General features: G+C 39.9%; 2 protein-coding genes across 9 annotated transcripts in view; both read right to left on the bottom strand.

Annotated features, from left to right (window-relative positions):
- Positions 1-13714, bottom strand: part of LOC132218448 (UDP-glucuronosyltransferase 2B31-like) — a 104906-nt gene that overhangs the window by 38052 nt on the left and 53140 nt on the right. For 3 of the 8 annotated variants that reach the window (XM_059669711.1, XM_059669687.1, XM_059669705.1), the window contains 2 exons: positions 13232-13451; positions 10622-11831 (listed from right to left, as the gene is read on the bottom strand). The exons of 3 other annotated variants lie outside the window; for them this stretch is intronic. In XM_059669711.1, coding sequence (XP_059525694.1) covers positions 11552-11831; positions 13232-13451 — 500 coding nt within the window. In that variant the 3' untranslated portion in view covers positions 10622-11551. Of the gene's footprint in view, positions 1-10621; positions 11832-13231; positions 13452-13714 lie in introns of those variants that run through there. 2 more of the 8 variants (XM_059669695.1, XR_009449205.1) reach the window with 2 other exon arrangements.
- Positions 4445-5011, bottom strand: LOC132218540 (UDP-glucuronosyltransferase 2B31-like). The gene has a single exon (XM_059669846.1). It carries the CDS (start codon positions 5009-5011, stop codon positions 4445-4447), a length of 567 nt encoding a protein of 188 aa, XP_059525829.1.

Genomic DNA, 13714 nt, shown 5'->3' with positions numbered 1-13714 from the left:
GGACCTCTATTATACATATAAAGTATGTTTTATACTGAATATAAATATGAGGTTGATATTATAACTATAAGAGTAGATTTCTTCACATCTTTAATGTGTAGTTTTTCATTATTTGTTGCTGGAATTCTCACAACAGCCTCCTCTTTGTCGGTCTTTCCACTCTTGTCCCTATGCAATTCAATCCAGAGATTGCAACTTGAGGGCTTTGTGAAAAAGAGAATCTGATCATATCTCTGCCCTTTTACTCCCTTTTCCCCTTTTCATTGGCTCCTGAATACTTTCATTAGATTCTTCAAAATTCTTATAATTAATTATCTCTAATTTACTTCTCCAGCATCATCTGCCTCTTTATTCAGCCTCTTCCTGATACACTAAACTTGAACTTCTTGGGAATTGTCATTATTACTTTTCTGGCATTACCTTTTGTGTCTTCCTTTATTCCCACTCCATCTGCTATTAGTACACAGCATTCAGGTCCCACTTAATTATCAATTATATGAAATATTTTCTATAATCCCTGCGGGATATTGTTTAGCATTGTGATCTTCCCTATTATACTACTCTTCACACAATTTTTATTACTTATATTCTATCTTTCCAAGTAGAATGTCAGGCATTTATGCATAGAAATTGTGTTTTCACTATTTCTCTCTTATCCAGCACTTATCTCTGGACTATGCTAGTCACTCTAAGAATGTTCTTTGAATGAATGATTGACACTTTCTTATATATTCAACAGTAAAGAACTTAATTTAAGTGACCCTATTTCCAAAGTCTCCCAAGTATAATTATTTATTTGGTAAGGATAATGACATTCAGATTCTTGAAATAATATAAAATGTATGCTTTTCTAATTGTCACTTGACCCAGATTCCCACATCTCTCACTGTGTGGTCAGAAATTCGGAAGGAAGAACACAGAATCATTGCTACTGAAAGTGCAAAATAATCAAAGTAGAAAAAACATGAGTAGTTTTGGCTTAGCAGGTTTGCAGTGGAGGCCTCCAACAAATTCAAAATGTGTCAAGGGTGGGAGAGGGAATTCAAAATCCTAATAGGTTCGAATAAACCATATTTATGCTTTTCATTAACTCGGATAATGTAGTGGGTCTTTCAGAAGGGGAAAAAGCAAAAAGAGAAAAAAACACATGAAACCATAAAAATTTTAGAAGAATACATAGGCAGCAAAATATCAGACAGGTCATAGCAATATCTTTGCCAATACAGCTTCTATGGCAATGAAAACTAAGAAGAAAACAAACAAAATAAAAAGCTTCTGCACAGCAAAAGAAACCATCAACAAAACAACAAGGAAGCCCACTGCATGGAAGAACATATTTGCCAATGTCATATCCTATAAGGGCCAATCTCCAAAATTTATATGGAACTCATATATGTTAACAAAAGGAAGATAAACAATCCAATCATATAATAGGCAAAGGACTTAAATAGACACTTTTGAAAGAGGACATACAGAAGGCCAAAAGACATATGAAAACATGCTCAAAGTCACCAATCATCCAAGAGATGCAAATCAAAACAATGAGATACCATCTCACACCTGTCAGGATGGCTATCATCAACAAATCCACAAATGACAAGTGCTGGCAAGGATGTGGAGAAAAAGGAACCCTCATGCACTGCTGGTGGGAATGAAGACTGGTGCATCCACTGTGGAAAACAGTATGGCGTTTTCTCAAAAAATTAAAATGGAACTCCCATTTGAACCAGTAATACCACTTCTAGGATTATATCCCAAGAAATCAACAACACCAATAAGAAAGGACATATGCACCACTATGTTCATTTTATAATAGCTAAGATTTGGAAACAGCCTAAGTGCCCATCAGCAGATGAGTGAATTTAAAAATGGTGGTACATCTACATGATGGAATACTACGCTGCTGTAAAAAAGAAAGAACTCTTACCATTTGCAACAGCATGGATGGATCTGAAGAGCATTATGCCAAGTGAAATAAGTCAGTTGGAGAAAGATAAATATCACATGATTTCACTCATTTGTGGAATATTATGAACAACATAAACTTCTGGACAAAGATAGATCCAGAGACAGAGAAGCATAGAACAGACCATCAAACTTCAGAAGAGAAGGTGGGGGGTGGGGGAAGGGGGAAAGTAAAAGATCAACCAAAGGATTTGTATGAATGCATATAAGCATAACCAATGGACACAGACACTAGGAGGGGTGAGGGCATGTTCTGAGGGTTGGGGTGGCCAGCAAGAGGTCAATGCGGGAAAAAGGAGACATATGTAATACTTTAAACAATAAAGAATTTAAAAAAAAGAAAATTTTCTTATGACCCCCTTGTACCATATATGCTTGCACGATATTTATGTTAATAAAATTAAAGAAAAATTATTTTTAAAAAAGTGATTGTCTTAGCCCTGGCTAGTGTGGCTCAGTTGGTTGAGGGTCGTACTGTGCTCTGAAAGGTTGTTATTAGATACCCGGTGAGAACACAGGTCCCTGCACAAGAGGCAACTGATCAATGTTTCTCTCTCATATCAATATTTTTCTCTCTCCCTGTCCATCCTCTTTCTTTGAAATTAATAAAAACACATTTTAAAAATAAATATGAATAAATAAAAATAAAAAATACAAATAAAGTGATTGGCTTGAAAATACAGTATATGCACACACATTATTTATTTAGACTTTTATCTCTAATATCACATCAGTACATTCTGAATCATAAACATTTATTTAAGCACTAAAGAATTAAGTATGCATTTGTTTATTCTGTAAAGCTTCAAAATTAACGAATTCAAATGTAAGCAGTGATTTCAACTCCTTAGTCAATCAACCCTACCATACACACAGAAATGCCTTTCCCTAGACTATTCAGTCTAGATTCTACAATTTAGCAAGCTTTTCTCTTATTTCTAGATATTACAAGTAAATTGTGATATCTTTGAGAGTATGGCCACTATTGCATTTGGTTCATGTTAGGAGATAACAATATTTGTATGTGAGATAAAAATATTTGCCAAAAAAACTGGAAAGCTTTCATAAAGTATGGAAATAGATGTGCTCACCCTTAATTTTGTCTGTAATGGAGAAATACAGTTTTCAAAAAATATAGACTTTTAATTTGATTATCAACCCTTCAACAAGATTTTAGGTCTTTAAAACAGATGATTTATAAGCCCTTAGTGAAGCAATGTAATCATTAAAAACTGTGAGTTATAGGTTCCTATCTGAGACAGACTCATATTTCTCCATTGTCAAAGACTCCTTCAGTTAGTATGGCAAAACAGTTAAATTTTTAAATAATAAAACTGAAGAGAAACAAATGGAAACAATTTCCCCAATGGTCTATAGACATTGTGCTAAAAATATGTAACTCCTCAATTTACATTTGTGCTTTGATGAACATATTTAGTGAAATTTCTAATGCATTTATTGAAGAAAAAAATTATAGTAAAATTGATATGTAGGATAAATGGACAGAGCCACTGCCCAGAGGATTTTTAGGGCAGTTAAACTACTCTTTACAATACTATAATTGTGGATACATACATTATAAATTTGTCCAAAAATCACAGAATATACAATGCCAAGAGTGAACCATATTATAAACTATGGACTTTACATCATAATAATAACTCAGTATATTTTCATCAATTGTAACAAATATACTTCTCTGCTGGGGAATGTTGACAATAAGGAGGCAGGGCATATATGGGAAATCTCTACTTAATTTTGCTGTGGACCTAATACTCTTCTAAAAAATGAAGCCTATTACAAAAAAGAAAGAAGAATGGGTATGTGATTGCTGATGGAACTCCTCAATGCTTTAATTTGGGGTCTCTAACTTCCTGGAGTATCCCATACTAGTGTACTCAGGGTTGAAACTAACCTTATAATTAAAGCATTTCTCTAATATAGGGTGTCCCACAAATATAGACACACTTTGAATCATTATTAACGCCAATGGGATAAATCTGAAAAGAAAGAAATATCAATTGAGCTATCAGAAACAAGTTTGTATACATTTTTTGGGGGGAACACCCTCCCTGTGTTTGTGAGGTTAAAAGATCATTATATATTACTAGAGGCCCGATGCACATAATGTGTGCAAGGGGCTTGGCCCTCGCAGCCCCAATGTTGTCTGGAAGGTCGTCTGGAATGACATCCAGAAGGTCATTTGGCTGTCTGGTCTAATTAGCATACTATGCCTTTATTATTAGAGAATATTTAATCATTTCACTTATAAAAGACAAATTCCTCTCAATATTTATACCAACTCATCTTCCAAAGCACTAGGAAAATTAGGACTTCATGCTACCAAGGAAAAACATAGCTTACCAAGTACTTCATTCAGAAACTGATTCCACTTCTTCTGGGAACAATTGCAGGCAATGTCAAAATAGAGCACATAGACCATATTTTTTACCCTCTCCATGAATGTCATTTGGTCACTTTATTCTGAAAAGACAACAGGTATGTGGGATGGAGGGAATGGCAGTCCTCCACTATTCTTTTCAATTTTATAGCCAGGAGAGACATGGAGACTGTACACAAAAGGTATTTTAAGTAGCTCAGCCAGCAGCTCACCACAGGGTCCAACGGCATCTGCAAGAACGGCATCAAACCTTGATTCCTGTAGTTTTCTCATAAGTTTCTTATTAAAAACAGCATCTTTACAGAGTTTTTCAACAAAGTCAGAACCTTCCAAAAACATTTCTTGCATTAGTGAAAAATGTGTCCAAAATGTATCTTTTGGCATATCATATGTCCATTTATTGATCAACTGCATGAAAAAAGAAACCATATCATCTTTTGTTAAAGATGTAGGAAAAACCTCAAATTGAATAGCAGATGGCTTATTGAGATCAACAAGAATTGAAGCTGAAGATGTCAGAACAGTCACTTCATGACCTCTCTGGACAAGTGCATCCAGGATGGTCATCATGTTGATCCAATGGCTGTATTCTGTGGGCCACACCAGCACCTTTCCACAACTCCCAGGGCTGAAGTGACCACTCATCTGTAGCAACAGCAGAACTGAAGTCACTTCATAGGCATCCTGGTGGGAACATGATTCTTTTATCTTTTTTTAAAATTTAATTTTATTGTTTAAAGTATTACAAATAGTAGTGCCTATGTCTCCTTTTCTTCCCCTCATTGATCTCCTCCCGGCCTCCCCTACAGCCTGGCACATGCCCCTACCCCCACCCCTAGTGTCTTCCGTCCATTGGTTATGCATGCATACAAGTTGATCTCTTACCTTCCCCCACCCTCCCCTGCCTTCCCGCTGTAGTTTGACAGTCTGTTTGATGCTTCTTTGCCTCTGTATCTATTTTTGTCCATCAGTGTATAATATCCTTTATATTCCACAAATGAATAAGATCATGTGTATTTATCTTTCACTGATTGGCTTATTTCACTTAGCATAATGCTCTCTAGTTCCATCCATGCTGTTGAAAATGGTAAGAATTCCTTATTTTTTACAGCGGCATAGTATTCCATTGTGTAGATGTACCACAGTTTTCTAATCCACTCATCTGCTGATGGGCATTTAGGCTGTTTCCAAATCTTAGCTATGGTAAGTTGTGCTGCTATGATCATAGAGATGCATAGAACCTTTCTCATTGGTGTTTCTGGGTTAAATGGCAGTTCCATTTTTAATTTTTTTGAGGAAACACCATACTGTTTTCCACAGCATTCCTTTTTCTCCGCATCCTCTCTAACACTTGTCGTTTGTTGATTTGTTGATGATAGCCATTCTGGCAGGTGTCAGATGATACCTCATTGTTGTTTTGATTTGCATCTCTCAGATGATTAGTGACTTTGAGCATGTTTTCATATGTCTCTTCGCTTTCTGTATGTCTTTTTCTTTTCAAATGGCTGATCCCTTTTACCATGGCTCATGCTTATGTACAAAGAGAAATCAGTCAGGAAGTTAAAATATAAATCCTCCACCTGAAAGTAAAAACAGTCCTAGCATTTGGAGCACAAGTGGAAAAAGCAAAATCTAGATGAATAAGTAGGCAATGATGATGACACAAAGACATGTCATACTGTTCTTGTCATAGTTATTATATTCCACATGAAGATACACACACAATATTTATTGATTGATAGATAGATTGATTGAAACTAGCTTATGTTTAATTGTGATATTTTAAAATTGGACAAGTGCCCTAGCTGGTTAGGCTCCGTGGATAGAGCATTAGCCTGTGGACTAAAGGTACCAAGTTTACTTCAGGTCAAAGGCACATGCCTGGGTTATAGACTCGATCCCCAGTAAGGGATGTGTAGGAGGCTGCTGATCAATGTTGTTTCTATCTCTCTCTTTCCCTTCCTCTCTGAAATAAATGAAAATATATTTCAAAATATAAAATTGGACAGCGTTTTGACACTGCCCCTTCCCCCAATTTTAGCTTCTTTAAAGTTGCAAGAAAAGAGTAACCAATCACAGGTTTACGGATTTAATAAATTTACCCCTTTGGTTCCTATTTGCAGCACCCAATATTCCTTTGAAACCCCAGACAGATTCGATGGTGGCCAACAGTAAGTTGTAGAACAATAAGTTTCAGCTGAGCATTCTGTATTGCAGTAGCACTCATCCCAAATTGGTACCTCTTATAGTTGGGCAACTTCAAATGTACCAGTTAAAAAAGCCTTTTCCCTTCAAGGGGAAGAAAAATCACTCCACAAAACCCTGCAGATATGGCCATTTGATCTTTCTTCCTGTTCCATGTCTTCAGAATTTATTTTGTGTTATTTTTTTGCAGTGGAGCAAGAGACCAAAACCTAACCCGAGTGACAAGAAACAAGATAGTAATGGCTATGAAGGCAGCGACCAGGAAAAACTGAGGTGCTTCTTTACCTCCCACATCCAATACATGTGCCTCACAGAAAACAACAAAAATAACAGGTCCACAAATTACAACACCTAGAATTTCAGCATCCATTCATCCAAGAGTGGTGGAAGGCAGGAAAGTGAGGTGGGATGGAAAATGGCTCAGGGAAAATAAGTATTCAAATCAGTCCATGGGTGTTGGCAAATGCTAGTAAAGAGCTGCAGAAGACCTTGTGGTCCTTTCAGACTTACAGGCTAAAAATCCAGTTAGTGGGGTCAGGAAGATTGTACCTTATGTGCACCAGAGACAAAAAATCCAATTCTTTAGAAGGGAAGATGCAGACGGCCCTTGGCCAAATGGGTCCTGCCTTCCTTGGTGGGGGAGATGAACAAGGAAAGAGCTGCAAAGCCTCCTAACCCACTCATCCCCTGTGGATGGCAGGTAACTCCGTGTCCTGCAGATGCCTTCAGTTTGGTAGGCGATGCATGTGGTGAAGGGAACTTCTCTGCAGAGGCTGAACCACTCAGGGAAGACTGCAGGCAGTCACTGCTAATGTGCCACGATGCCCCATAACATGCTGGACTGTTAAAGAGTCTAACTCTTGGGCTGCTGAAAAAGACAGCAGTATCTTCACAGCTTTCTGGGATCGCCTGTCCTAAGGGTTTTGTGCTCTCTGCATCTCTTAGTTCCAAACGTTTCAAAGGTGCCGGGAGCCGGTCCATGCTCGCTGTTTCAAGGGACCTGGCATATATGGAATACTGTTCTTAAAATGTTTGCTCACCTTCTTGGCACTATGTGTTTTAACCAAGGTCACCTCTCTGAGAAAGGTTGTTTCCCCAGGTAGGGATTTTCCCCTGAAGTTAGGGAGGGAATAAAACCCCTCAACTAAGTGCCAGGCGGGTAATTAATCACTTTAACCAGGAACAATCATGCTTAAGCTACATAATCTTTACTCCCTGGAATGGAGATAAGAAACGCCCTAACCTTTGTAATAGAGATTGATAGGATTGAATCAACTGGTATAAATACAGATGTAACAAGACAGAAACACACAGAACTTAGAAGACAGAACCAAGAGAGACAGAACCTAGGCACAGAACCTACAAAGAACGTTCTCTAGAGACAGAAGAACTTTGCTGGAGAGAACATGGCAAAAGATCCTGGACTGAACCTGACTACAGAAATTGGCAAGAGAACCTGACTAGAACCTGGTGACTGAACCTGGCTGGAGAACCTGGACAGAACCTGGCTGGAGAACCTAGCGAGGGAACATGGCTACAGAACCTGGCTGGAGAACCTAGCAAGAGAACATGGACACAGAACCTGGCTGGAGATCCTAAGCAGAACCTCTCTGGAGATCCAGACCAGAACTTGGCTGGAGATCCTGGCTGGAGATCCTGGCTAGGCTGCTGATCAACTGAACGCTGTCTCCGTGTCCTTCCTTCTTCGCCGACTCCGTCTATGCCTTTGGGAACCCCTGGACCTGCTGGGATGTGTAGGGCATGAGGCACACAACACATGCTCACCCGCACTTGTGGCCTCTAGGGGTGGGGTGACCCAGAATCTGGGAATCGCTTATTGTGGTTTATTCAGTGATAGACACTTTCTCTCCTGTGCTCAGCAACTGCAGGAAGGGGTGCTTAAGGTGGCTGAGAAGCCAGGGAAGGCTTTGCTCCAAGGTTTGCAAGTCTGAAGGCATCCAAGGGCAACAGGCTGCCAGTGTCGGAGAGGCCCAGCCCTGCAGAGATCTTCAACACTTCTGGCCTCTGCAGGCAGCCAGGACCCCAGTTACAAGCCAGCACCCTGCCATCCGCGCAGCTAGAGGGAGCAGAGCGAAGACCCAGCCATGGCAAGGCCCAGTGTCATAGTGGTAGATTGCGTTTTGGCCCTTGAAACATGTGACGCTGGCCAACAGGAGAGGCTGGTGGGCCAGCACCAGCCCTGAGAGAGGCATCCTTGACCAGGTAGCAAATGGGCACGTTGTCTGAGCAACAGGTAGCTGGCCAGGGAGAAACCTGGGTCTAGAGGGCATGGCTGACATCAGGGGGGAGCATGGGGCAGGAGCTTCAGGCAGAACAGAGCAGGTGCAGGAGCGGGTACTGGGAGGTGCCTCCTCCCCCCCCCCCCAATCCCTACTCACCCTCCTATTAAGACCCTGGCCTGGAGGACTCACACAGAGTCACGCAGTGCCTAGGGGACCAATTAGCTGCTTTCTACTGCGTCGTAGTCCACAAGGCCAAGGTGGCCTGCACAGGCTGCTGCCAGGTCCTGAACAATGGGCAGTGGAGCCCACTGCAGCCAAGGACTAGCAAGGACGCCATTGTCGGCTGCAGCTGTGGGTGCTTGCCCAGGTCAGAAGCACTACAGCCTGCTGAGCGCAGAGTCTCACCTCGGGACTTGGAAGCTTGGGTGCCAGGTGGCCCAGGAAGTAGCTGCTCTGGCTCCGGCTGCGCTGGAATGCGGCTGCCAGCCTCTGTGTCCAGGGACTCAACGCCTCCTCCCCCACGGGCAGCTTGGGCCCTCTAGGTGAGTACTTTCTGGCAGCCAAGGCAGCCTCTTCTCGCGTAGATTCCTATGCTTGGTAAATATTTCGTGGGTAACAATTTACTGACTCAGTTTACCTTTACCTGAAATCAGGGCCTTTGCCATCCTTGATATGTTATTGGCCATTTCTACTTCTGTGAATTGCTTGTTCATGTCCTCCATGTATTTCCATCCTGGAATATTTGTCTTTTTTTGTTTGTGTTTTGTAAGGTTTCTCACTCTACAATGATTACCAACCTTTATCAGTTATATGTGTTACTGAGTAGATCTGAGGAAAATTAAGCTTATATGCATGATTTACCATTATTACCTACAATGACAATGTGTTATTTCTGTTTTTCCTTTGAAATGATTTCAAATATCTAGAAGAGTTCTATGGAAATTCAGTGAGAAATGTGTCCTGTAATTCCCCCGGCAATAACGTTTTCATTTGTTTCTAAAATGAATTCATGCCTTAGGCTGGACAATATTTACTATGAGACTCTGATGATGGTCTTCTTGACCAATAAAGTCCAGAATGATTTTCTCATCTGGACCCCTGCAATCCTGGTGTGTGTGTTTTAGGACAGCCTTGAGAATCCTTGTGACTTGATTTTCCTATTCCCATAAAATTTTCATGATTTTTGTTCTCTTTGGGTTGCTATTGATAATGGTCAGTCATAGTGTGCCTAGACTGAAAAGAAAGAGATGATTTTATTTTTTCTTTTGTCATGCTGAAGGTCTTAATGCTTTTATATAAGGTTAATGAGAGGGATGGAACAGCAGACTTGTGAGGAAAGAAAGAAGTAATGAGACATGCTGGTCTAGTATGAGTTATCCTATATAATAAAAGGCTAATATGCAAATAGATCAAAAGGGCGTTGGCCACTATGGGATGGTGTAGCAGGTTAGTGGGGGCACCAGACCAAGGCTGGGTGCTAGTTGCTGCCATCGGGGCAAGCTATTGGTGGTTACTGAAAATTCTTTCCTCCCATGTGCTGCGGTCCCGTCCTGTGCTTACACCTGCTTCTGGAGCCTGGCGCTGGCCCAGATCACTCCACGCTGTCAGCACTTGGGAGCAGGGTGGTGAGAGTGGGGCTACTGGCAGAGAGCAGACTGGGGGCTGCAGCTGGAGGGACCAGGCTGGGGCATGGAGGATGGGCCGAGACTCGCCCCTGTGCCCACTGCAGCCTCGCAGTCTACAGCTCCTTTCAAGGTGCAGGAATTCGTGCACTGGGCCCCTGGTATGAAATAATCACTATTTCAACTGCCTTCAACAAACACATTGAATTGTTCACTGTGTCTGTAAGTAGCTAAGTGATTCTGTGCCTTGTTTTACAAGATGTGGGCATATATATGTACACATATATTTGGAGGGAATGAAAATTCAGTAAGTCCCTTTAGAGTATGGATTCTACATTATCAAAGTTATAATTGGAGGCATATACCCATTATCAAAGACTAAAACAAGAGTGAAAAAACCTGGTGAATCTTTTTAGGGGGCAGTGAGGTAAATAGAATTAGCTACTGAAACCAAAGTCTTTCATATATAGCTCAGTGTACAATAGGAAGCAATTAGCTGTTGTCATATTTTTCAATCCATATAAGTTTTGATGATAAATTAACTTACCTGATGAAAGCAAATGACTTCCATGTCCGTAGGTAAGAAGTGATGCTGAGGCTGGATGTACAGTAAAACAAAGGAGCATTGGTGGTCTCCCAAAATGAAATAGAAGGATGAATTATTTTGCACAATTCTAAATTTTGAATAGTTTTGTTTAGCAAAAGATAAAACCACAGATTTTTGCACCCAAATAATATTAAAATATTCTGAGTATTTGCAAAATAATATTAATATGTGAATAGACTACTTAATGTTCTTGTGTTCATGTGTAATATTTGAAACATAATTAAGCTAATATTTTGGTATAACTTTGCAATTAGAATAACAAATTTAAAAATATATTCATATTGCTTTATTTTTGGTTTACTTTTTATAAGTTTTTATTTTTGGCATGACATATTTATAACTCTTAACCAGATAGTCACTTGAAAACAAATTTGGATCTGAGAAGCTAAATTGTGAAAAGTAAGGTCGTCACAGGAGATAGTGAACCCTTACATCGCAACTTCCTGCTGGAATGAAGTGGAGGAGTCCTATCTACGAGGCATATCAGCTTTAGGCCTCCGCAATAACACTACTCTCTTTTTTTCTTCTTTCCTGTTTTAAAACACTTCCGGCAACAAAACAGAACACATTTTGCGATGACAAATGTAGCAGTTGCCATACACGCCAGCAGGAACCCAATTACATCCAAAGAGTGGTACTGGAACCAGGTGAGGTCAAGGGCGGCTGGCCGAAGATGTTTGGCTCCTTTGTGGCGCATGACAAACTCGATCCAGAAGACTGCTCGATCTAGAGGTTTCATAGGCTGGTCGTGATGAATTCTTGATAACTTCATAGTGTTCTCCTTATATCTAAAGGAGAAACACAAAGATATCAACATTGAAAGAAAGTTAATTTCCTTAAGCCAATCATTGCCATTCAAAGTTGTATTTTTTTAATTAAAAAATATTTTTATTGACAGGTCAGCATGGCTAACTGGTTGAGCCTTGACCCATGATCCAGGAGGTCACCATTTGATTCTGAGTCAGGGCACATGCCCAGGTTGCTGGCTCGATCCCCAGTGTGGGGTGTGCAAGAGGGTGCTGATCAATGATTCTCTCTCATTATTGACTAGAGGCCCAGTGCACAAAATTTGTTCAGCTGGGCGGGGTCCCTCAAGCTGGCTTGCACCCTCTCTCAGTCTGGGAGCCCTTGGGGGATGTCCGACTGCTGGCTTAGGCTCACTCCCCACGTGGAGCGGGCCTAAGCTAGCAGTTGGACATCCTTAGTGCTGCTGCGGAGTTGGGAGAGGCTCCCACCACTGCCGCTGCTCTCACCAACCATGAGGTTGGCCCACAGGGGGAGCACACTGACCACCAGGGGGCAGTTCCTGCGTTGAGTGTCTGTCCCTGGTGGATAGTGCACATCATAGCGACTGGTTGTTCTGCCGTTTGGTCGATTTGCATATTAGCCTTTTATTATATAGGATGTTTCTATCTCTTTCTCCCTCTCCCTTCCTTTCTGAAATCAATAAAAATATATTTAAACAATATCCACAAAAAACATTATGCCATGTGAAAGAAGCCAGTTCCAAAAGGTCATATATTATATGATTCTGTTATTATGAAATGTCCAGAGGACTAATCTATAGAGACAGAAAGTTGATCAGTGGTTGCTTGGGTGAGGGAGATGGGAAGTGACTTCTAAGACACATGATATGTCTTTTTAGGATGACAAAAATGCCCTAAGTTTATATTATGGTGATAGTTTCATAGCTTTGTAAGCATACTATGTATATTTGAATTATATAATTTTAACATGTGAGTTTTATGGTATGTAAATAATATTTCATAAAATCTGTTTAAATGATTACAGTAAAATAAGTTTTTGAGTGTAAAGATATTTATAGTTTCAGAAATTTTAGGTATTGAATTTATTTAGGTAAAGAATTTATGATTTTTTCTTCTAGTTGATTACTCTCCCTACTATATATTTTATCATATTTTTTAAAAAATGTGTCCTTATAATTATTACATAACTTTATATTATTGGAGGAGAAAATTGTTGCATTAGATGGCTCTCCATTAAATACCTGAGATTAAAATGCAACTTTGAAGTAAATGTGTGGTCGAAAATAAAAGTATATTAGGATGGGTTAACTCATGTTAATAATGTCAAAATTAGCCTCTTAAAATTGGGATGAAATTAAGATGCAGTATTGACAAACTAATCTATGTATAAATACCATCTATAAAAAATATGTGATACTTACGAAGGGTCATTAATGACAGTCTTCAATGCATTGAGAAAATCTGTACTTGAAATAGTGTTGAAGTCCAATCTGATAGCTGCTCCCTTGGTCTTCATGTGAGCAATGTTATCAGGTTGATCCGCAAACATAGGAAGGCCCACCATAGGGATCCCATGGTAGATTGCCTCATAGATGCCATTGGTTCCACCATGAGTTACAAAGGCTTTGGTTTTTGGATGACCTATGATTGGGTGAATTTCAGCAAATTATGAATTATAAGTCTTGGAAATAAAATGAGAGTTGGGCAATAAAGGCACAGACAGAGACAGTATATTTAGTAACAGATTGGTCTGCACTTCAGACTGTATTAAAATGTTTTTCAGATCTCATAGGAAGAGAAACATAAGTCTCCTGGAGGGACAGTGAAGGCTTACATAGAAGATTAGTGTGTTTCTTTTGACTTGAAATGAATACAAGTTGCCAGTGGACAAATGAAAAGAGAAT

The sequence above is a fragment of the Myotis daubentonii genome, chromosome 1 (assembly GCF_963259705.1).
Source record: "Myotis daubentonii chromosome 1, mMyoDau2.1, whole genome shotgun sequence".
Classification (NCBI taxonomy): domain Eukaryota; kingdom Metazoa; phylum Chordata; class Mammalia; order Chiroptera; family Vespertilionidae; genus Myotis; species Myotis daubentonii.
The sequence above is the reverse complement of the archived record's forward strand: the minus strand, read 5'-3'. Positions and strand labels throughout refer to the sequence as shown.

What these genes read in the sequence shown, in the direction of transcription:
- LOC132218540 (XM_059669846.1), bottom strand. Translation starts at nt 5,011, where the DNA reads ATGAGTGGTCACTTCAGCCCTGGGAGTTGTGGAAAGGTGCTGGTGTGG.